Genomic DNA, 25495 nt, shown 5'->3' with positions numbered 1-25495 from the left:
TTCAGTCACTTATACATAGAAAGCAACAGACAACAAATGTCAGAGGTTGAAGGAATATACATACCGGGGAAATGACAAATAGTTCACTTCCCATGAGATCAAATACCCTCACAGTTCCTGTGCTTTCAGCATAGGCCAGCAGTGTGCAATCATAACTCCATGCTACCCGTCTCCACTGGGGTTTGGGATCTTTTGGAACTAGAATGAAAAGAGGTGCTTTTAACAATGTCATAATGATAGTTAACATTTTAGTCACTGCAACTAAAATATTCAACTATATTACATTATCTTCTAAGGATCTCTAAAATTTCATTCAATAGAAAACAGTTCCCAGAAATCCATTTCAAGTAAAATGTAAATCAAATATTCTGCCCCATTTATTTTAGAAGCAAAGCCTCTGACACCAGAGGCCTGATGAATGCTAAATATACTCTGGTAAAGGCTCAGAAATATGCCTCAAAAATGAAATAGAGCAAAAGTCTAGAAAATAATTCTAATCCAATGAGTTTGGGGCCTCTAAAAGCAAGTTTTGAGAAGCTTAACAGATCCTTTAAATATATCAAATACAGGTGCCAAGAAAATACAAAATAAAAGGAATTCCATACAGATACACACATTTAGAAAATTCAGAGCAGTTTTTAGTCAATAAGATTTTTATAAGCAACACCTTAAAGTAATCCTAATAATCCAACACTGGGATTTTTTTTCTCCGAATTTTTAAATAGGAAGGATATTAGCAAAGAGGGGGAAAAGAGGTTACAAAACTCTAAAATCTAGGTTTTGTTTGAAGTTTGTGTTTCACTGGCTTCTATTTCTCCTCATTAAAATCTCAGAGCTGAAGAGATAGGTAGGATAAACACCCTTTTGTTAGAATTCCAAATAATCAAGCGACTCAAGGTACCACCACGGGTCAAGAACAGAAAAAACCTGGAACCTCAGCGTCCTTCCTGCCCACACAGAGCACTTCTCATTACGGCATGCTGCCTCTTAGGGCCTTAGGATTGCTTCTGTGGGAGAGAATAGGCCACCCCAAATCCAACCTCTTCAGCATATTTTGAGCCAGTTACTCGAAGACAGATTTCTACAGATAAAAGAATGGCTCTAAGCAGCTGTCCTTTTATAGAAAAAAAATTACGTCTATAAAATTGTGTCTATCTAGCCAGGAAGAGAGGCACAAGCCTCAACACCACCCTCAGTCCCAACTCCAAGCAGCATTCAAAGAGATGCCTCCCACCCAGGAGAGAAGCGGGAATTAAGTCCAGGCCTTAGACTTGAAGTCCAGTGCCAAGTAGAGACCCATGACTCTACCCCCCAGGTCAATACTCAAACTGAGCCACTGGAACTGCATTAGCCAGGCTGCAAGTAAACGGCCTCCGCTACCCTTCCTCCAACCTTGGGCAACAGGAAAAAAAAAAAAAAAAAAAACACTACCAACTAGGAAGCAGGTCATGGAAACTAGCACAGATCTTTAGACTTGGAGCTCGAGACTCAAAGCCAAGGCAAACCCCAAAGGCCATATACCTAAACCAGAGCTCCCAGGTGTAACCTCCACATCTGTACTGGCATCAGGCAGAGAACTGCCCCAGTGGGACAGACTTGAGTTTTGGCCTGCATCACTGCCAGCCTTACAGTGTGCCTGGCACACCCAATCCCTCAGACTCCGAAGTCCCTGAAGCTGTAAAACTCGGGTATAACAGTAGCATCAGCCTTGGTAGCCAAGGGACTGTCTCCACATCCTATCCCCTTCAGGTACCACAGCTATCCTCAAGACCAGTGCTTGCAGAGGAGCTGCTAAACCTTCCCAACACCAGGAGAGACTTGTACCCTAGTAGGAGTACTGTTTCAGCCTGCATCCCTGCCAACCCATAGCACGGGCCTGGAACACCCCTGAGGCCATGCAGATTCTTGTGGCCGAGAGTCAGGCACAAGCCAGCTTAGAGTTAGACTTGGAGCCAAAGAACTACCTTCACTATCACCACTCACCTTGGACAGCATAGTGTAGAGCAAAATGCCATTCATTCACTGACAGTAGGGCAAGGCAATCAGCACAGAACTTGGCCTTGAAATGCAGTGCCAGGATGGTGAAACGTAACACAGGAGAGAGATCTTAACAGTCCTCACCAATAGGCTAGTGCCCATGGACAAAGCTTTTGAATGGCCCCAGTTCTGACACAGGAGAAGATATATAGCCCCAATATATCATAAGCCTAACCTGACCAGGATTACCTGTGGCTAACTGCAGCCAGCTTGAGCCATAAAGACTCTGGTGATAGGCAACGAGAGCAGTGTAGGACTTGGGCTACCCAGTGCTGGGCTGGTCTTGGTGGATTACAGGCTGTGTGAAACAGCTTGGCAGTTTGGGTAGCCATAGGTATGGCTTAGGGGGCTGGGACTAGCCTCTCCATAGTGATTCTGCCCAGAGTTGGGAGATTTCCCAGTGGCTGTAGATAAGGTGTCTGGGTCTACTACAGTCCCACAGAGAGGCCTCAGGTGATGGAGTACCCTTGTTAGGTATTCCCCCAGTTCATGCTCAGCAAAATACCAACTGCAGAACTGCAAAGTTGTGCTTAGATAGCTCTGTAGTATGAACAGACAGCAAACCAACAGAGTATTCCAACAAAACCTGGAGTTACGACATCACATATTCCTTCCCAAAACTGAGTCATGAAGAAACACAAAATGTGAACAGACTAATAAGTAATGAGACTGAATCAGTAATAAAAAGCTTCCCAAAGAAAAGCCCAGTATAAATGGCTTCTCTACTGAGTTCCAAACATTTAAAGACTAATTCTCTTTAAATTATTGCCCCCCCCCAAAAAAAAAGAACGAAATTTTTCCAAACATTCTACAAGGCCTGCACTGCCCTGATATCAAAACCAGACAAGCACACAAAAGGTTACAAACCAGTATTCTTGCTGAAAAAAATCCAACAAAAATGCTAACGAACCAAATTCAATAGTATATTAAAAACATTAACCATGATCAACTGGAATTCATCCCAGGGATACAAGGATAGTTCCACCCACATAAATCAATACCACCTCAACAGAACAAAGGACAAAAACCATATGATCACCTCAAAAGAAAGCAGGGGGGGAAAAAAAGATCCTAAAATTTGTATGGAAACACAAAAAAGGTCCAAATAACCAAAGGGATTTTGAGGGGCAAGGGGAAAAAAAAAAAAACAGGAAGTTCAACATCCTTTCATAAAAGCAGTTAACAAATTAGGTATATGGCCTCAATATGATAAAGGTCGTATATAATAAGCCAACAGCTAACATTACACTGAGTAGTAAAAGGCTGAAAGTTTTCTAATTAGTGGAATAAGACAAGGATGCCTAGTTATACTACTTTTCAACATAGTAGTATGAGTCCTAACCAGAGCAACCAAGGAAAAAAATAGCCAAGGAAGGTGGCACATGCCTCCGATTCCAGTGATTTGAGGCTGAGGCAGGAGGATTGCAAATTCTGTGACAATGATTCATTTTATGCTTTCAATATAGTAGCCCTTGAGCTCCACCATCTTGGCTTATCTTAAAATGGGCATTTTTTTTTTCCCTTCTCCCAAATTAACCAGTGTATCAATCCTCCTATAGAGAACACCGTGAATGCAGACTTTGGAATAGCTTCTTTAAAACCCCCCGTTCTCCCTGATGGCAAAATTGCATCCTCTGGGACAGGAGTCCCCTGTGCTTCTCCTTTGCTTTTTAAAAAAAAAAAAAAAAAAACCCACACTTTTCTCAAAATCGTGTCCTCCTGATAATGTAAAGGGGAACTCTGCACACTGTTGGTGGGTATGTAAATTAGCACAAAAAAATTAAAAGTAGAACTACCATATGATCCAGCAATCCTATTCCTACCTACACATATCCACAGGAAATGAAATCAGTGCATGAAAGACATCTGCACTTCCATGTATATTGCAACATTATTCATAACAGCCAACAAATGAAAACAATCTAAATGGAAACAAAACAAGAATGAATATAATGCATGTGTACATTAAAAACTATTCAGCCATAAAAAAAATCCTGTCATTTGTGACAAAATGGATGGAGATTATGTTAAGTGAAAAACAGCAAGCAAAGAACTGCATGATCTCACTCAGGTGAAGTCTAAAGTTAACCTCCATTTTACTTTCAAGTTTCGGGAGATCATCAGAAGCTGGGGAGATGAGGGAAGGAAGGGATGGGGAGAGGCTGATCAATGGGAACTACAGAGAAAAGTTCAGAAGTTTGTGACCTTCCCTGTAATTATTTGCTAATATCACAGGTCAGTTTTTTTTTTTTTTTTAACTCTTATAAAATAGCTTCCCAACTGGTCTTCCCATCTTCAGTCTTTCTCTTCCTCCACTACCGAAAGAACATTTTAAAATAAAAATGAACAAATCAAATCCTTCGGCTACTTTAAAATCCCTGATGGCTTTTCATTCCCAACAAAACCAAGTCTCAATACCTCACTATACAAGAAAGGCCCTTACAGAAAGGCCTATCGTATACATTTATAGTTTCATCCCATACCACGTCCTGTATCACACCCCTAACACCACCCACACATACCACCTCTGCCTTTCTCATACACACGGATGCCTTTACCTGGACTGTTTCTCTCCAGTCTTACTCATCCTCGTAAGCCTAGTTTACCCGTTACCTCCTCCTTCCTTGACACTTTGAAGCTGACTGGTCTCATCTAGTGCACCAAATATGCCGTACATACATTTTTCATAGTATTGATCACCTCGTACTATGTTGTTTACACAACTATCCTTAAAGAACACCAATTAAGTATGCATTATCCAACTGGGGTCTTCTCTACCTGAGAGAGGTACTGTGTAGAAGTCAGACTCCCCTTGCCTTCAGTAATATATTTTGTATATATGGGCAAAGTATGCCAAGTATCAATGAGTTCATTTTTACTATCAATAGGTAAAAAGTATATTAAAAAATCTGAGAGGTCCTTGAACACAGGAGAGTCTAGGTAACTTTATTCAGTCCTACCAAGACACTACATAAACTAAGAAATTTTTTTTTTTAAACACAATGAGTGTAAGATGAAAAACAGTTCCATGTCTTCAGATAGCTGAAAAGTCAAATGTGGAAGCAGACAAAATGATGAACAACTCGAAAAGCTACATATGCACAGATGCTACATAAAAACCAGCAAGACGACAACTTTGCCTTAAAAAATATTTATGTGCTGAGAAAATGCTGCAAACATTTTTCTATTACTATTGTCTCACCTGAGAACAGATTTTTTACTCTTATTTCATTTTGATGGGATAAAGAGACATATGCAGTACATTCTGTTTGTGTCTAAAACAAGTTCCTTCTAAAAGGAATTTGTTTGTACTATTACTTCTAGTTATAAACAGTAACTCCAGAAAACTCGGCATGTGTTTTGACCCAGATAAAGATGTGTTTTCATTACAAGAAGATTTCACAGAACCATGTGAAAATAAAGTCTATCGCTGGATTTTTCCAGCTATCTGTGGTTTGGGAAAGGAATGAACAGTACACATTTTTACAAGACAAATGTCAGTTGCCTAAAAAGTATTCAAAAAGGCCGAGTACAACAGAAACCTGACAACTGACATTTCAAGGTCAAAATGTTCACACCTGCCCCCATTTTCATCCACTGCTGTACCTGAAACCTGCCCAGCTGCCAAGCTCTCCCCCTCTCCCTCACTCCAAGTTTTGTTAATGTTATTTTAATGTTATTTTCTCTGCTTAGAGCATCCTTTCCCTGAACCCTTCACTGGCTGCTTTTTCAAGTCTCACTTCCTTAGGAGAGCTTCTGAGGACTCTATGCCCCACTATTCTCCACCTTTCCAAAGATTTCATTTCCCTCAGCTCTCATCGCAATAATTAAACACTTGGAATTCAAAATTGTGAGAAGCTGCATCAACTTCATTCAGAAGTTTTATCACCTGTGCCTTGTTCTGGTAGTACACAACAGGCACCCAAAGGTTAAAGGGGTACATTTCAATCCAGTGCTCACTTGTATACACTGCAAATGCAATGGCAAGAACTTTAAAAATAGGGAACAATGGGGTTGAGTCTCAGTGTTACCAGAAACAGGTCGAGTATAGCTTTGGGGAGATTCAGTCTCCTCACCTGCAATATGAAGAGTTTGAGGAACAATTTAATATACATCCTAATTTCTAAGTCAGGAACCAAAGGAGCAAGTGCAAATTCATGGGAATAGGAAGACAGATGCTAAATTATTTATGTTTAAAATAGTCACTAAAAGATACGAGAAAAAATTTACAATTCTACAATAAGGTCTAAACATGATAAACCCTCAAGTTTATTTCTTAAAAAGTGGCAAACACTACTAAAAAAAAAATTCTCTGTCAAAGAAATTTAAGAGACTTCAATTGGGTAAAAATATTAACATGGATGATATAAGGGATAACATCCGTGCTATACAGATACTACAAACCAAATACAAAAAAAGCCTATTAAATCCAAAAGAGTATGACCTAACTATTTTCTCTAGTGATACACACACGCACACACACACCTAAAACTAAACATGCAAATTGAAAATGAGATATTTTACCCTTGCCTGTGAGCATGGTGAATATTTAAAAGAGGCAATAGTGTTGAAAATGGATAAAAGACATGGCCTCAATCATACCTTTTTCATGATTTATTAATAGGTATAACTCTTTGAAAAGGATTATAGCAGCAGCTATCACATTTTAAATTCTATACCCACAGAGTGATTTTTCCAGCACTGTTAGGATGGGAGATGAACAAAAACAGGTAAAATAAAGAGGAAGAAGACTGTTATCCTAAATTTCTATAGAGAAGTGGAATAGGAAATGTGATTCACATTCTTATACTCAAATACTGTGTCCACATGAAACAGACTGAAATTCTTTAAGAAGTCACCACCCCATTAGATGTCCCCCACATAGCAAGTGGGGGAGCAAGGTGTACAACCAGATATACAATACCATGTTTCATTACACCTGAGTAAATGCCAGCCCATGTATATAAAAGGATTATAAGAAGCTTTTATGAAGATTGCAAATTTAAAGAATCATTCTTTCCTACTTGTGTACTGTTCGAATTTGTTACAAGTTCTGCTTTTGTTACTAAACAAAAGCAGCAATTAGTCTTGAACCTGATCTCCCACAAGAGTGAATGAGTGTGTATAAGATAACTTCAGGCACTGCAAGACTGCCATCACTAAGAGGATGAAAAGAGATGACAAAGCCATCTGCTTTGCACATACATCTCAAAATCAGGGTTCCGAAATACACACAGAACTGAAATGTAAATAAATACACCATTATACAGAGAATTCTACACTTTCCTCAGGAATTAAGGAATAGCACCATTACCCAACTCAAACAAATTTATAAGACACCATACACAATAACTGCACAATAGCCAAGAACCAGATTTAAAATATAAACAGGGGCTGGGGATGTGGCTCAAGCGGTAGCGTGCTCGCCTGGCATGCGTGCGGCCCGGGTTCGATCCTCAGCACCACATACAAATAAAGACATTGTGTCCGCCGAGAACTAAGAAATAATTTTTTAAAATTCTTTAAAAAAAAATGATATTTAAACATTCATGAAGACATAAATCAAACCACATTAGGTTAATCAAAGTTGTGTATGTTCTAACAGAAATTACTTATCAAACAGAAACAGATGCATATATTAGAATATGCTTAGATGCAAGATATAAAATGCTAAATATAAAAAAATATTTAGTCTAAACTTCCATCTTCCAAGCCAGGCATGGTGCACACCTATAATCCCAGCAACTGGGGAGGCTAAAGCAGGAGGATTGGGAGTTCAAAGCCAGCCTCAGCAACTTAGCAAGACCTTGTCTCAAATAGAAAAGGGCTGGGGATATGGCTCAGTGAACCCAGAGGCACTCTACCAATCTCTACTATGAAAAAATAAAAGATCTTCCATCCAGAAAAATAAAAGCTAATTAAATCCAGAATAAAGATAAAAATCAAAGAAATAAATATTTTATTATTTAATAGTAATACACTGATAAATCTCCACCCTGTCAAAACAGAAAATTATAAATCAGAAACAGTAAATATGCTATAGACAGTAAAAGTATAAGAATATTAGACAAAAGAGCCTATTCAACAAATGGTGCTGGAAAAACTGGAAATTCATATGCAGCAAATGAAATTAAACCTCTCACCATACACACACACAAAAAGAACTCAAAATGGATCAAAGACTTAGGCACTACAGAGACTAAAAAGTAGGGCAAAATCTTCATAACGGCCTAGGATCCGACTTCCTTAACACCACCCCTAAAGTGTAAGAAATAAAAAAGAAATCAAGAATCAATAAGTGGAATAGATTGAAACAAACTTCTCAGCAAAGGAAACAACCATGTGAAGAGAGCCTTGGCCTCAGTATAGATTGGGAGAAAATCTTTACAACATACCTTAGATAAAGCGTTAATATCTAGGATACATAAAGAACTCAAACTTAACACCAAAAAACAAAACTCAGTCTAAAATGTACATTTATTAAATAAATGTACACTTCACAGAAGAAATACAAGTAATGAGAAAATGTTCAACATCTCTAGCAATTAGAGAAATGCAAATTAAAACTACATTGAGATTTCCTATCACTCTAGTCAGAATGGCAATCATTAAGAATACTGCCAACAATAAACGTTGGCAAGGATGCGGGGGGAAAAAGGTGCACTCATACATCGCTGGTGGGACTGCAAATTGGTGCAACCAATTTGGAAAGCAGTACGGAGATTCCTCAGAAAACTTTGAATGGAACCACCATTTGAACCAGCTATCCCACTCGTTTTATACCCAAAGGATTTAAGAATCAGCATACTATAGCGATACAGCCACATCAATGTTTACAGCAGCTCAATTCACAATAGCTAAAATATAGAACCAATCTAGATGTCCTTCAATAGATGAGTGGATAAAGAAACTGGTATGTATACACAATGAAATATTACTCAGCATTAAAAGAATAAAATTATGGTATTTGCAGGAAAATGGATGGAGTTGGAGAATATCATGCTAATCAAAATAAGCCAATCCCCAAAAATCCCAAAGCCAAATATTTTCGAATATGTGGATGCTAATTCACAATAGGGGAAGGGAGGACTAACGAAGAATGGTTACCTTAGATTAGGTGGAGAAGAGGGGAGGGTTTATGAAAAAAAATACATCACATATATACATATAACTATGTACATGTTGTAGAATCACACTGGCCAATCAGAAAAATGATAAATTATACCCCATCTACGTATATCCAACATGCATAAATGCATTCTACTGTCATGTATAGCTAATTAAAACAAATTCCATGAAAAGTTTAATATATCCAATTTTAAGAATTTGAAACCTAATTAGAAAACCCAAGTTTCTCTGGTGAATTCCATCAAACATTTGAGGAAGAAGTAATTCCAATTCTACACAAATGCTTTCAGAAAACAAAACAGGAATACTTGCCAACCAATATTTTGGGACCAGCACTATTACAACATCAAACCAGAAAAGTACATTACAAGCAAACAATCTACATACCAATACCCTTCAAATAGAGATTCAATAATCTGCTACTTATGCTTTTCACAATTATCTAAAGGCCTGATGATGGTTTCACCATGCCTGTGAAACCAAGTACACCGAGTTGCTTGCTACTTGAGATCAAGTTCATAGGCATCTTCTTGTGTTACCTGAATAGTTTGGAGACCTATGTCCTGACATTTAGGAAATTATCCAGCAGAAAATATGGAGGGAAAAAAGATACTTCAGAAAGTCTTTAAACTTCAGCCTAAAAAAGTATTAACAAGCCAGGCACAGTGGTACACACTTATAATACTAGCAACTCAGGAGGACCAGGCAGGAGGATCACAAGTCTGAGGCCAGCCTTAGCAACTTAAGTCCCAGTTTCAAAACTAAAAACAAGCTCAGTGGTAAGTGTACCTGGGTTCAATCCCCAGTACAAAAAAAAGTGCAGCCTATCATTAACAAAGCCAATTACAAAACATTAATGAATACTATAGAAAAATCGAAAGAACAGAAAATGTTGATATTTGGTGTATTTCTACTTTTGCTCCTTAATTTCTACTAATGTGTTTCAGTAAGAAATAAAATTTCTATAAAAATTTACGAAAAGGGGGAAAAGGTTATATAATCTGAAGCTCCTAAGTCACTTTTGAAATAAATTTTTTCATTTCAAAATGAGCATTTCAAATAGATGCTTCCCATTCTTTTTCATGGCAAAATAGAAAGTCATGTTGCATGGCATCCACCAGCAAACTCATGAGACTGCTGGAAGCCTGAGGCAACCAGTGGATCTCGGGCAAAGTGCCCCAGCCACTGGCGGGCTGGCAGGCCATCAGCTGTCCTACAGTAGGCAAGCTGCTGCTCAGTTAAACTCTGGCTTGCTACATTTCGAAGTCAGAAATATGAGGAAAATCTCTTAATTAAAATACAGCAGCTTAATAAAAATAATTCCACATGGATTTTTAAGTCACTGTTCAAGATGAAAAGAGAATACTGAATGACTTAAAATGGCATGGCAAATAGAGTCCAAACCAGTTGCAATGCATATTTAAGACCTCTCTCAAAGGGCTTATCTTTAATAAAAGAATAATTGAAAAATATCAAAGTGGAACCAAATAGCTCCTATTTCAGTTTGCAGACTCTGCAGTATGTAGTTTCAAAAATACATTAACAATCTAGCTCCTTTTCTCCAGGCACACCATGAAATATCATTTGGCATATGGGAGTTATTCCCATAACGATGAGTCAGATAATAAGCAAATGATCATTACCTCACATTATACAAAATGGAAAGAAGCCATTAATGCAGCATTAAGGGCATAAACTTCATACATTTGGAAGTCCACAAAATAAAACATTAGTTCTCAAAGCATTATCTCATCTATACTGCCACATTAACTGTGTGCTCTAAAAATTTTTAACAAGTATTATAATTTGTATGACATATAGAACAGTTAAGCTTTTTTTTTTTTTTTTAAAGAGAGAAATTTTAATATTTTTTTTTTTAGTTCTCGGCGGACACATCTTTGCTGGTATGTGGTGCTGAGGATCGAACCCGGGCTGCACGCATGCCAGGCGAGCGCGCTACCGCTTGAGCCACATCCCCAGCCCTAAGCTTCCTATTTTCATGTTAACTTGTAAATTTCTGTTTACTTACTGGCCAAGAGGTTTCTAAAGCCAAAGCTCAAAAGGACCCCGTGTGTGTCTAGATCTTCCAACGTTCTGAGCATGCTCCTCAGAGATCTACCTCAGAGTTCCCAGGCTCACACCCAGCTAAGGGCCACACTGGAAAGTATTCAACTGAAACTCCCCCACATTATTCTTTTGGGGACTTTACGAACCATATATATTATGTAAGCTAAATAAGGTCTACTTTAAAAAGCACTGGTGAGGAAACTATATAGAAGTAAGTTCAGGAAACTATAGAAGTTCAGGAAACTATAGAAGTTCAGGAAACTATAGAAGTTCAGGAAACTATAGAAGTTCAGGAAACTATAGAAGTTCAGGAAACTATAGAAGTTCAGGAAACTATAGAAGTTCAGGAAACTATAGAAGTTCAGGAAACTATAGAAGTTCAGGAGATTCTAGAGCTCTAGAATTTCTATTAGTTCTAGAGATTCTAGAGCTCCTTAAACATTCACTTTTATAAACACTACCTCTTTATGCTATTTTGAAAAGGATACTATGCAAGCAGAGCTTCTCAACTACCCTTACTGTTCCATTCATGGTATGTATACACATTGGTATATGTTAATAAAAACCGAGAGTATCATGACAGTTATTCAAATGAATATAAAGATGTATATAGTACATATAATTAACACATATTCTCATGTATTTCTAAAATTCATCTACAGGAAGTAAGCACATATACTGTGTTCATACGTTAATAAAACTCATTGACTAGTTCCTAAGTACTTACTCAATAAGGTCAAAATTCATGTGCCTATTATGTGTCAGGCAGCTCTAATCAGTAAAAATCTTAAGTTCCTGAGTAAGACAGGAGCCCTGCGCCAGGCGTAGGGACACACCTGTAATCCAGGGACTGAGGTAGGAGATTTGCAAGTTCAAAGCCAACCTCAGCAAAAGCAAGGTACTAAGCAACTCAGTGAGTGTCTAAATAAAATATAGAGCTGGGGAGGTGGCTCAGTGATCAAGTGCCCCAAGTTCAACCTCCAGTACCAAAAAAAAAAAAAAAGACAGGAGCCCTGACTTCAAAGAACAGTATGATAATCAGACAAGCAAATCAAAGACTAATTGAGATATCAGCACAAACAAGCACCAGAGAAACAGAAGAGGTATAAATGGTGAAGGTGGCTTCCCAAAAGAGCTGATGCTTGACCCAACGTATACAGGGCCAATATATAGTGCAAGGAACCACCTGCAACAAGGCACAAAAAGCACAAAACGGGAATGGAAAACTTGACATGCGAACACTACAACATAGAACACAAGGCAGAGGACTCAGAAGACAGGCCGATTGTGAAGGGTCTTACATCCTCAATTATGAAATATGAATTGTATTCCACAGTCAATATCAAACAACTGATATTTTAGGTAGAATCATAGTAACAGTAGTTTAGTATCTCCTAAGTACTTATGCATCAGGCATTGTGAGAATTTTCATATTCTTGTATTTTGTATTTTCTCCTCAACTCAATCCATAAAATTATGTGAATATTACAGATAAGACTGAGGTTCACAGAATGTGTCAGCTTTCCATCACTGACAAAATGAGACAATTTATGAGAAAAGATTTTGAGTCATGGTTTCAGAGGTTTCATCCATGGTCACTTGGTTTTGGAAGCTATACATAGGTAAAGGACACATTTATCAATTATTTTCCTAATAATGTTTCCTCTGCCTTTTCATGCACTGCTTCTGTAAACTAAAATCCAAACCACTACCTCCATCTTCTGCTGACCTCTCATTCTCATGTGTTTGCAAATTGGCTTTATTCTTTACATTTTTACTGATGCATTATAATTATACATAATAGGATTCATTATGCCATATTTGTACATGCACATAATTTGATCAATGTCATTACCCAGTATCTTCCCTATCTCCTCCTCCTCCCTCCTCCTAGTCTGCTTCTTCTATTTCAATTAATGCATTATAGTTACATATATAAGCAGGGTTCACTGGTATATTCATGCATGGACTTAGCAAAATTTGGTAGATTTGTTCTCCAGTACTTCCTTGTGTCCTCCCCTCTTCCTTCTACTGCTCTCCCTTCTATTTTCATGAGATTCCTCTCCTCCCCGCCCCCCTTCGGCCCCCAAGCTTTCTTTTATTTTCTGTTTTTCTCTAGCTCCCACCTGTGAGAAAACATTCAACCCTGGACTTTGAGTCAGGCTTATTCCACTTAGCAATCTGTTCTCCAGTTCCATCTATTTTCCTGCAAGTGCCATAATTTCATTCTTATGGTTGAATAAAATTCCATCTTGTATGTATATAATGTTTTATTTATCCATCAACAGGCACCTAAGCTGGTTCCATAACTTGGCTATTATGAATTATAACTTGGCTATTATGAATTGGATGGCTAGAAACATTGGAAAGTATGTATCACTATAATATACTGATTTTAATTCTTTGATAAATACCAAGAAATGGAATAGATTAATATGATGGTTTCCTTCCTTGAACTGAGGAATCTTACTGCTCTTTCTAAAGTGGTTTTATTATCTTGAACTGACTTCTTAAAATTGATTTCCAAAAATCACTTTCTCAACACTTCTCACACCCATTAAAAACTCACTGTAAACCGTTTCCTTCTAGATTCGTCTGTTTCTAGTTAAATTATTGATTGCTTCACAGAGGACTATACCTTCTTGCTGACAATCATGTCAAATACCCAGTAAAACACCTCATGCACATAAATTGTATTAATTTTTGCTGAATGTTTCTAAGAATGATTGTCAGACTTTTTTTTTTTTACTAGTCTGTATCTGACCAACTCTTGCCATAAATGTTTCTTCAGTGATCCAAAATAAAAAGCTACACTTAAATACTTTAAGTCAGTTTAGTGACAGTTTAAATTTCATATTCTTCTAAAACACATCTTAAAGCAAAATATTTAAGGTACGTAAACAATTACAATTTTAATTATTTCAATAGTGAGAATAGATACTAAATATTAACAAGGATTATTATAAGTTTAACAAATTGTACGTTTAAAATTTTCGTTTTATATCTTGTAAATTCTTACCTTGGCATTTCCCAATAATGGAAGTAAAGTCATCTTTGGCAGATCTGTAAAATGTGCAAAGATCAAGTTTTATCCTTAAATACTACTGTGTAAGTCTATAAAATACTAGATATTATACACTTCTATATTCAACACTGAATCACTCCTTTCATAGAGAGTCTCATGAGGCATAACACTTTCATTAGAGACAGTATTTTCTTCCAACCTTATGAAATCAGAAACACGAATACAATGATATACACAATGAGTTTAAGCATGCTCTTTTAATATGATAGAAAAATCTGGCCCCCATTCCCAAAGGTTCCGATTCATTAGATCAGGGCTGAGCAAGGTGGTACACACTTATAATCCCAGCTACACAGGACGAGGCAGGATGATGGCAAATTTGAGACCAGCCTGAACAATTTAGTGAGACCCCGACTCAAAATAAAAAGGGCTGGGAGTATAGCTTGTAGTAGAGTGTACATACAGCACACTCCAGGCCCCAAGTTCAATCTGTAGAGCCAAGGGGGGGGGGGGATGTATATATATAGGATGGGACCCAATAATACCTTTTAAAGTTTCACAGATTGATCCTAGTTAAGAATCACTACTTTCTATCGTACTACAATTGTTGATCATGAAAGAAAAAGTCTTATTTTAATAAATCAAAGAGCCCAAACAAGTCACCATATTTAAACCAGTGACATTTAAATCTGATCTTGAAATAGAGTACTATAATTACTATAAAATATGTTCAAAAATAAGGCTAAATCTAGAAAAATTACTAAAAATCACCGAAAACTTTCATCTCTTTAGCATCTGACCCAATTCCACATCTACAAAGTTATCTCTGGGAATAACTACAGATATATACGAGTGTTGAGAAAATTAATGCAGTCTGATTTATAAAAGAAAAGTACACCCAGATTAAATTTTACTATGTACATGCATGAAATATTATGCAATTACATAAGTGATATGGAAAGATGTTGACATTTATTTCTTAATAGCCTTTTAAAATTAAGAATACCAAGAATGAAAATTAAGTTTACAGATTGCAGAAGCAATTCATGAGTTACTATAAAACAGAAATATACAATTTTATTCCACTAAATAAATACAAGTAGAAAAGGTTCAAAGGATATACAACAAAATAGTAATAGACAATTTTGGCTAATAGACTAGGTAATTTATAGTTCTACTTAACTATATTTTCTACTATCTTTAATAAAAACAGTTGCTATTTTTGCTGGGGAAGAAAAGGCAGGAAGATATAATCTGGTTTTGTTAAACCTTAATAGAACTTATTCACCCAAAATAGTTAAGCAAATCCTGGGGATGAGAGAATTTATGTTTTTTTCCTGTAAGCATTCCTTATTTTAATGTGTTCTGTTGTGTTCTATGATAGTTTCCAATTAGTTCCTATTTTATAACAGCCCATAATCATAATTATTTTACTTATGAAATAAGGAAACACATATTAACCAATTCTAATCTATAGCTGCTGACAAATTACAAATTAAAGAAGCAATTCACAAACAATTGTTTCACTATCCTATCCATGGGCAGCCCCACAACAAGTGTCATACTGGAACAAATGATCAGTCATTTACCATGACCACAAGAATAAAACTGGGAACAGCAACTCAAGTTCAAATGCAAAAGACGGCGCTCTCTCCAAAATTAAACTTTTATAGCTTTTCATTTTTTCCCTTCAAAATCCATTTCTTTATATATTATTTATATAATAATATTTGATATTTTCCTAATATCAAATAATGGTGAGATACTAAGAATGTCTTTCATATTCTAATCCAAGCAACAAATGTTTATTAAATACCTATTGAGTACTAACTGTCATTACTACTGAGTCAATCTTGCATTGCACACGTCCTTTACTATGGCAGAAAGGATGAATATGGAAAATAACAAATGACCTTAAAATTCAAGGACAAGCACTAGTCATAAGAATTTATTTTTATAATCTCTCTTGTCCTTTTTCTTTGCTGATCATTCCACATCTTGCTCAAACACACCTGCTTTTAGGTTACTGAAGAGTCAGTCTATATGCTCTTATATTTAGTTAAGAAAAGCAAATGAATGCCAACTGAGCAATGCAAGGCATAGGTGGCTATGCCCTATAATGCCTTCTCAGCCCGATTCCCCTATTCCACTTGCAAACACCCCGTGCTTATACACCAAACTATTAATCCCTAGGTATGTATATTGAAATACAAGCTGGGAAAAACATAGGAGTCTCTCCTGCAAGGAGCACATAACTGGAGCTACAGACTCCAAATCCCATCTGTCCCAAGTTCCTGGTAAATGGAACACACTGAAGTGCAAAGTAGTAGCCTAATATAATAGGGAAACATACAAGCATTCTTGGCTAAGCATGACATAAGTGAAACGTAATATAGGTTTGGGGCTTAGAGCATAAACAGTGAAACTAAAAGCCTACTGCAAATCCTTGGGGAGGTTATTCAACTAGATCATGCCCACTTTATAGAAAAAAAAAGGGAAAATAGCAATACCTACAGCCTCACAAGGGATTCTACCCAGATTAAATGAGTAAACATGCATAAAGCGTTTGTGATTGTGCCCACTATTAGCGTCTTATTAAAAATAGAAAACAGTTATCATAGGTTCCTAAAGGATAGATGATTAAACAATGTATGGGAAGAGGAGACTAATGAAGGGTATATTATCAAAGGCTTCCTAGTGGAGTTAACTTTTCACCACGTAAGCCTCAAGACATTATACGTTACAAGACATTTTCAAATTATCTTTTCATCCATGAAATCATTGGTCAAATGATCCCCTCCCAAGCTTATTATCTTGATCACACACATGCACACCCAGACTAACACCTAAAATCATTTCAGTGTTTTCCTTTCATGGAAAAGTGGAAATAAGTCTGGCCTACTAACTTAATTTTATGTGAGTCACACTGTGAGAGCAAGCAAATTTCTCTAAAAGACACATTATAGCAACGAATGGAATATGAGGTGCTAGCCCATTCCTATGAACAATTTAAATTCAAACACTGTGCTGATTTGATGCTTAAGGATGCTGTCAAAAAAAGGAATCACAGGCATGGTGGCACACGCTTGCAATCCTACTGGGTAGGGATGCCGAGGTAGGAGGATTCCAAGTTCAAAGCCAGCCTCAACTTATCGAGGCCCTCAGCAACTTGGTGAGACCCCATCTCAAAATAAAGGGCTGAGGACATAGCTCGGTGGTTAAGCACACTTGAATTCAATCCCTGGTACAAACACCACTCGCACACACCTGCCCATAAAGTCGCATCAAGTTAAAGAATTTATTTTTGAATGGCTGTCACTGTCCATCATTACTATTCCTGATGGTTTTAGAAGGGATAAAAAAGCCTTCCCAGTTGAAGCCAATGCCCAGGTGGGGACAGATCTTCTGTTTTCTATCCCTACCCCCTAAATTTGAAGAGTCCAGTTCTGCCTGAATACATGAAAGAAAGAAAAGACTAAAAACTGAATGATCATTAATATCACTTTTCTTAATGAAGCAGCAGCAAAATCCTGACTAGCATCTAGACCTAAACATCTTGAAAGTTTTCTCTTTTCAAGAACCAAGAAAGAATTAGGGCTTTCCTAGAAAAAAAGTAACCCTCAATTTAGAGTTGCCACACATTTAATTTGCTGCTGCAAATTTCCCAAAGAACTAGTTTTTCTGAATTAGTTGTTGTAATTCTTTTACAATTAATGTAATATTTTAAAATAAAATACCAAGAAAACCCAACTTAGAGAACTCTTTCATTGTCAAGTAATGTGTAACCTTGGTCTTTCACAAACCCAAATTCGATCTACAGCTTGTGCCAACAGAACAAAGCTGTCCCCTCTCTGACACCTTCCTGAGCATCTCCGGTAGAGCAGTAACTAGTCAAACAAGGGTGATTTCCAAAGTCTAGAAAATGAGATATTCATGTGAATGTAAAACTCAGGAGACAGCAGAGTGACCTGGGGAAGTCAAAATATGAGTAAACTACTTAGAAAGCATCACTCATAAGTTGTCATTCGATACTATTAAGTCACTTAATTTTGTGAAGTCAAGTCCTTATGAATATTCCTCACTTAAGACTAAAAATCTTAGCTCTTGTTTCTCAAGTAGAATTTTGCTCAAAGGAAATTTTACATATGAATAATATTAACAATTACCTTATCTCTACACACTGATCTTGAACAGCAGCCAAAAGCTTTCCATTGCTTTCATGAAAGAAAAAAAAAAAAATGAATATTTGTCACAGCCTTCAACACAGATGGAATTATTTTAAACTTAAATCATTATTTTTCTATAATTATTCATCTTTTGACCTTATAATTCAATGAGTACCTAGGTACAAAAGCAGAGAAAATTATTCTATACAGCTTGAATTAATATTTAAATACTGAGGGCTGGGGATGTGGCTCAAGTGGTAGCGCGCTCGCCTAGCATGCGTGCGGCCCGGGTTCGATCCTCAGCACCACATACCAAAGATGTTGTGTCCGCCGAGAACTAAAAAATAAATATTAAAAATTCTCTCTCTCCTCTCACTCTCTTTAAAAAAAAAAAAAATATTTAAATACTGATCATAGGTCACAAAGGGAATTTATATATCATAAAAATCAAGAATAAAGCCATAAAACCCTAAAATTAATGTCAATAAAATTTGAGAGCTAATCCAGATATAAAAACATGTGAATTTTACACATCTTACCTTGCAAGTACCAAATGCCAGTTTATCTGTTTATTAACCAATCGAACCAGTCCATCAGGGAGCAAAAAGGGTGCAGGGCTGAAACCACAACACATCAGTTACTTAAAATCAAATCTAGGTAAATATTAATACACAGGTTTTTAAAAAGAATTTTTTCCATTAGATCATAAAATTGGAATATCAACACAAACCAAAAGTTACTAATTGATACCTGAAACTTGACCATATTTTATATATATATATATTATTTCCAGAAAATATGGTGTGTGTTCAGAGATACAGATCTCGCCCTTTCCAGGAAAAATGTATCTAGAATACGAATAAAAGAGCAGATTGTGTGTGTGTGAGTTTATGCCAAATCCTTTCTGCTGTGACAACCTAGAAATTCTGGCTCAACAAAAACAAATTCCAAGATAGAGTTAAATTCACCGTAGAAAGATAAATTTCCAAGTAGTAACAATAAAAAGATACCTGAAAGCTAGAATTGGTCAAGGGAAAAAAATGAGAACCCCAAACAGGATTTGCTATACAGAATAGGAAACAAGCAACTAGATCAGAGAGGACAGGAGTTAGAAGAGAGATACACAGTGCTCAAGTGTATGTTCCAGCAATGAAAGAATAAGGGCCCAGAAACTAATGATTCTCTTCTGCCTGGAACTCTAATCTGTGGAAAACGAGTATGAAATCTATCAAAAATCAAAAGCCCCAAGCTGGTGCTAGAACTCGGTGGTAGAGCTCTTGCCTAGCATATACAAGCCCTTGGCTTGATCACCACCATCAAAAATTTTAATAAGTTTAATAAAAGTTCAAGCCTACATTAAGTGCAAGATCAGACTAAAGTTTCACTATACTCATGATACAGAAATCCCCAAGCATAAGTTCACTATAAAGCCATTCACAAAAGACATGAAGAAACTATCCACAACCAATGAATTAAACAAATGAGGGATACCTGAAGAAATCAAGACAATAGAAAATTTCTACTGAAACAATAAGTTTTAGAGAAAAATGATTGTTGTGTTATTAAAATGTTGAACTGAAAAAAATTGCAGGAAAAACAAGGAAATCGGAAAATACAAAATCGTATTTTTAGACTAGAATATATAGTTGGTGTTATTTATGCTCATTTTTAATATAAAGACAGGAAATATACATGAAATGTGAATATGAACACCATCTACACAGGATAATTTTCTCTTGGAGGGACGGAAAAGGAAAGACATAGGGTAAGGACTTGAAATGTGACATTTTGTATAGAGAAAAGGAATATCTGAAATATGGCAGAGTAGCAACAACTGCTTTAATTCAAATATAGATACAAATCAAACATGTTTATTATATTGTATAGAATTCAGTATTTTTAATGTTTTTAAGTCAAATGGAAAAAATTTTTTGAAGAAAATTACTTTTAATATTAGATCCCAAACCTTCAGGTTTAATGATCATAAGCTCAAGAGTACTAATTGAAATACAATCTTTTTGAAAATAACATGAAGAAGATAAAAACTTCATAATGCATTCACAACCTATATTATGATCAACATGGCTGGTATGGTTTAGACATGAGGTGTCCCCCAAAAGCTTATGTGTAAGACAAGAAAGTTGAGAGATGAGATTATCAAATTATGAGAACCTTAATCTAATCAGTACATTAATCCACTTGACTGCATTAACTGGCTGATAACTGTAGGCAGGTAAGGTGTGGCTGGAGGTGGTGCGTCTCTGGGGGCTTATCTTTGGGGTATATATTTTGGGAGTCCAGTTTAGTCACTCTGCTTCCTGGTACCATGTCCTGAGCACTTTCCTCTGCCATATTTTTCCTCCATGATGTCCTGCCTTACCTTGGGCACTGAGGAATGAAGTCTGCCATCTATGGATTAAAACCTCTGAAACTGAGCCGCAAATTAAATTTTTCCTCTTTAGTTGTTCTCATCTTTTAGCCATAGCAGCAAAAAAGCTGACTAAAACATTGGCCAGTTTAAGGAATAGGACTTTCCATGAGAAAAGAGGATACCTATTGATGCCTGATCTGAAGGTAAGGTAATCACATAAGGATTGCATCAGAGTGAACTTTGAGTCCTCAACAAATGGAATCAGCAATGTGTGTAGACATTTTCTGCCTACTCTGTCCAGTGTGTTCAAGATACCTTCATATTCTCCCATTTACCTACTCTTCCTTCCTCCTCACTCATCTCTACCCTATCATTCCACATGCTCAAAGAAACAAATTTAAAAAACCTATATAAATTTGCATGTACATATACATACAGATGTGCCCATGCGCACACACACACACACCAATCCATAGAGTGCTTAAAAAAAAATCTGGAGGAAGTCCTAGAGAAGAGCAAAGGTCTCTTATGCAAGTACATTATCTCTGGAGCTTTCAAGATGAGGAAAAGGCAGTCTGTAATAAGTAATTCTATAAACAAGTTCCACATATTTCTAGAAGTATAATTACATCCTTTGAGATTACTTCATTCCTTTTAAAGTTAAAAATCAACACTACATCAGAAGAATTAAAAAGTACACAAGAACTGAAACCTAAAGAACATTCCGATATATAGCAACTGAATATTAACACCGGAGAGTGGATCCAACAATAACTTTTTAAAGATATGCAAGCCACACATCCACCCTGTGTTCAAGATAATGCTGAGGACACATAGATGAAGCAAAAGTAATGAAACAAAAATTACAAGTCTATCCTCACAATTTATGCCAAAATATTAGAAATGTACACTTTTTAAAATTGGTCACCTTAGTGTCAGCATTAATATCATGATCTGGGGTTTATTTATTAACATTTAAATCAGATAATGTACGTATTTGATGTCCATACTGTTAACTGCAGTCTCACCTGTACCAGATGTATTGGCGTAAAAATAGTAAATGATCTGGAATAGAAAAAAAGCCAAATAAGTCAATTGTCCTTTAATAATCATTTTCAATTTAGGTTTACAGGTGACAAGTCCGAGTCATCACAAAACAAAATATTGAAAACATAATTCTTAAGATGAAAATAACCTAATAGTTTTAATAGAATTTAATGTGAACAAATATGATTCAAGTTTGTGTATTATTCAAGACTTCAAAGTACTTAGCTAACAAAAAAAAAAAAAAAAGATCTAAGAAGCTTCAATGAAACCATGACTCGAAGTCATAGAAATTGACCTTTAAAATCACGTAAACTATTTGTATAAAAATTAAACCAAAGTCACCAATTCACACTTTATAACAAAGATAAATACTAAAATGAGGAAGCCATTGACGGGGTTCTAATACAGTACTAAATGATTTATGATTTTTTAAAATACCTATGTGTGGTATAATCATATGAATGTGCATGCAGCTAGGTGTGTATCAATAGAAAAAAGTCTGAAGACAGATTATCTCCGAGTTGTAAAGAAAAAATATTCTGATGTTATTACCTGTATTTTCTAAATTTTCTACAATTTTTACTATTGTACGTTTTCTAAAATTTCAAAGCATATGAGATAATGAAAATTCAATGTTACAGCTCCTTGTATAAGATAAAATTATAATTTCAGCCACTCAACACTTTTGAAATTGAATCTTCTTATAAGGAGCTCAAACCTCCCAAAAATAAAAATGGACTTTGGAGGCAGAATGGTCACATTAAGAAAAACAAGCAAATTTCCTCAGCTAAAAACAAAGGAATAACAGCACCTCCCCACTACTCTGGTAAAAGGACTATTATTTAAAGTCTCACAGTCCACTCAATAAGGATAGCACTCAATTCTTTTTCAGACTCTTATTAGCTCACATGTAAAGGCTGTCAGTAGCGGCATGAACAGATTTTTTGACCAGTTATACTGAATCATTTTTAAAGTAGTTTTCCAGCCTTTTCCCCTTCAACATCCATAGTCTAAGACTTACACCAGGTTGGATTTCTTCATTCCTTATAGAATACATCCACAATAGTTAAAACTAGGGTACACCCTCCCCCTACACTGCATTAAAGACATAAGTGTAGAAATACATGTATATGCATCTGCATATAAAGATGAAATTAAACTCATGTCACTTCCATCATCTTCCACATCAATAGTCTAAAGAACACATTTTAAAACACCCAAGCTTTCTAAAATAGCAGTTGTAAATGAAATGGGGGAAAATTAACTATTACATATAGAAAAATAAATGAGCTATATTTACCTCTGATTGCTTTTGTGATAAACGATGCTCCATGCTTTCGGTTACCTCTAGGCTACAAATTGAAAAACAAATCCTTACATTTGAAAGTGTTACAGTAATACTTGTACAACTTGTCAACTTATACTTAACTAATGCTCAGAATTAAGAGCAATATTCAAAACCTAGAGATTGACAGAAAAGTATTATCAGGACTGGGTACAGTTGGATAAAGGTGAGCCTGGCAGTAATAAGCACATGTCAACCTGAACCTTGCACAAGAGCACAAGAACTGAGGCTGCAAAGTTTCCAAATAAAAACAAATTGAAGACAAGAGAAATCAAGGGCAAAGAATGTGGCTGCTGGTTCAGGATAGTCTATGTGGGTGGGCTGCAGAAACCTAAAATAAGGTTTGCTTATAGGAAAAGCGATCATATGGATTAGTAAACTCATCCCTCAAAGCAAATTCATTGAATATCTCTTCTATGTCCATAAAGGCAATGCTACTAACAGACAACTGCTATATTGAATAATTCCATTCTGTAAGTATAAACTGAACACTACTGAATGTTCATTAAACGGGTATTATATGTGAGTAAAATGCACTGAAGGGCTGTCAAGAAAATGTGAAGACAACATTAAGTGCAGATAATATTTTTTAAGAATATATAAACATTATTTGACTCAACACAGGTGATCAAAACACAATTTGGCCCCACGGAGACAGATGAATCTGATAATGGCCCTCCAAGAGCTTATGGTTCAGCTGCTGACATCAGAATCCCAAAAAAAAAAAAAAAAGGCAGCAAAGCACTTCTAAAGTTTCAATATAAGTTGCTGCTGTGCTTATTTTTCTAAATCAATTTATAATTATTCTGAACATTACTGTAATTAACCATCAGTATTAATGAGTAGAAACAGCCTGTAGAACGCAAAAGGTAGCGACCTGTTAGGCTAGCTGTGTAACCTACAAAGTACTTATGTTATTCAGAACAAATGGAAACATACCAGAAAAACTATCCGCAGAATTTTGCCTCCCTACAAAATGCATTAAGCAGAAACTGCAGTAAGACTGTTAGAGAGAAAAGCTATACACTTTATAGGAAGTTGAGCTGTACAATAAGCAAACACTAAGACATGGTAAAACCGAATTCATATGAACTACATTTTCCTTAAGGATCCTGTTTGAGCTTGCTGCTTCCTCCAAGTCTAACAGTGATAGGAACAGTTAGATCCTTTAAGTATCTGTTGAGTCAGGTTCGGTGGCACAAGCCTAAGATCCCTGCCAATCAGGCTGAGGCAGGATTGCAAGTTTGAGGACAGCCTCAGCAACTTGGTAAGACTGTTTCAAAATAAAAATGAGGGTTGAGGATTTACCTCCTTGGTAAAGCACCCCTGTGTTCCATCCCCAGTCCCCCTCCTCCCAAGACGTGCTGAAAAAACCCGAGTCTGGATCTTCACCCTATGCATGGAAGGTCCTGCCCGGGAAACAACTGATAACCCCAGGATCCAGTTCATAAGCCACCAACCAACACAGAACTCCTTTCCTAGCAGGGCTCCCAAACCAAGTCGGTTGCTCCTCTCCTCACTTCCTTGGCATGTCACGAAAACCGCTACGCAGAACATACAGCACCAGCTTACAGGAAAGTTCACCGGGTTATCGCCCCTCTAGACTGCAAGTCCCAAGAGAGCGCAGTATCTGCGTCCCCAGCTCCTCGCTGGGACGCGGAATATAAGACACGGGCACGGTTTTACTAAATGCTTGTTTACTGAAAAAAAAAAAAACCTAGCGCGATTCACCCCTCGTGGGGGGAAAGGGTGAGATCCCGCGACCCCCGGGGGCCCCAGACGTAGAGGAGCCTCTGGCGACCTGGGAAACTCTCCTGCCGCAGACAAGGCAGCCCAGACCCGGCCTCGCCAGTCCGCGGGAAGGGACCCCGAGAGTCCCGACAGGAGGACCCCCAGCCCCTCTCCGCGACCTCCCCTCTAAGAAAAGGTGACAGCGACTAGAAAGATCAGGTGCACGGCCAGCGCGCGCCGTCCCGCACAGATATCCGGACTCCAAGCCCAGGAGGAACCCGAGACCCCCGCGGGCGCCGGGTGCGGGCGCCGGGCGCACCGCTCCTCTCCGCTACGTGGCTCGGCGACGTGGCTCTGCCGGCCAAGCGCCCGCGCTGCACCGGCCGCCGCCGCCGCCGCCGTACAGGGGCCGGGCTCACCTGTACTTCTGTCTCGGGGGGCCACTCGGTGTTGACCAACAAGTCATAGAGGATCGTCTCCTCCTCGCCCTCTGAAGTGCCTGCGCTCAAAGCCAGCCCTGACTCGGGGGCCGCCATGTTCGCCCCGGACCGAGCAGCCGAGGGAGTGGCGCTACGGCG

General features: G+C 37.3%; 1 protein-coding gene across 3 annotated transcripts in view; it reads right to left on the bottom strand.

Annotated features, from left to right (window-relative positions):
• Positions 1 to 25495, bottom strand: part of Nbas (NBAS subunit of NRZ tethering complex) — a 298757-nt gene extending 273262 nt beyond the window's left edge. For 2 of the 3 annotated variants that reach the window (XM_078029643.1, XM_078029644.1), the window contains exons 1-7: positions 25337 to 25495; positions 23142 to 23193; positions 21823 to 21859; positions 18963 to 19040; positions 18424 to 18471; positions 14252 to 14295; positions 65 to 198 (exon numbers count right to left, since the gene is read on the bottom strand). In XM_078029643.1, the coding sequence (XP_077885769.1) occupies positions 65 to 198; positions 14252 to 14295; positions 18424 to 18471; positions 18963 to 19040; positions 21823 to 21859; positions 23142 to 23193; positions 25337 to 25453 (510 nt within the window). In that variant the 5' untranslated portion in view covers positions 25454 to 25495. The remainder of the gene's footprint in view (positions 1 to 64; positions 199 to 14251; positions 14296 to 18423; positions 18472 to 18962; positions 19041 to 21822; positions 21860 to 23141; positions 23194 to 25336) is intronic. The other variant, XM_078029645.1, reaches the window with a different exon arrangement.

The sequence above is a fragment of the Ictidomys tridecemlineatus genome, chromosome 12, assembly GCF_052094955.1.
Source record: "Ictidomys tridecemlineatus isolate mIctTri1 chromosome 12, mIctTri1.hap1, whole genome shotgun sequence".
NCBI classification, from domain to species: Eukaryota; Metazoa; Chordata; class Mammalia; order Rodentia; family Sciuridae; genus Ictidomys; species Ictidomys tridecemlineatus.
Note: the sequence above shows the minus strand (reverse complement) of the source record. Positions and strands in the feature narration are given on the sequence as shown.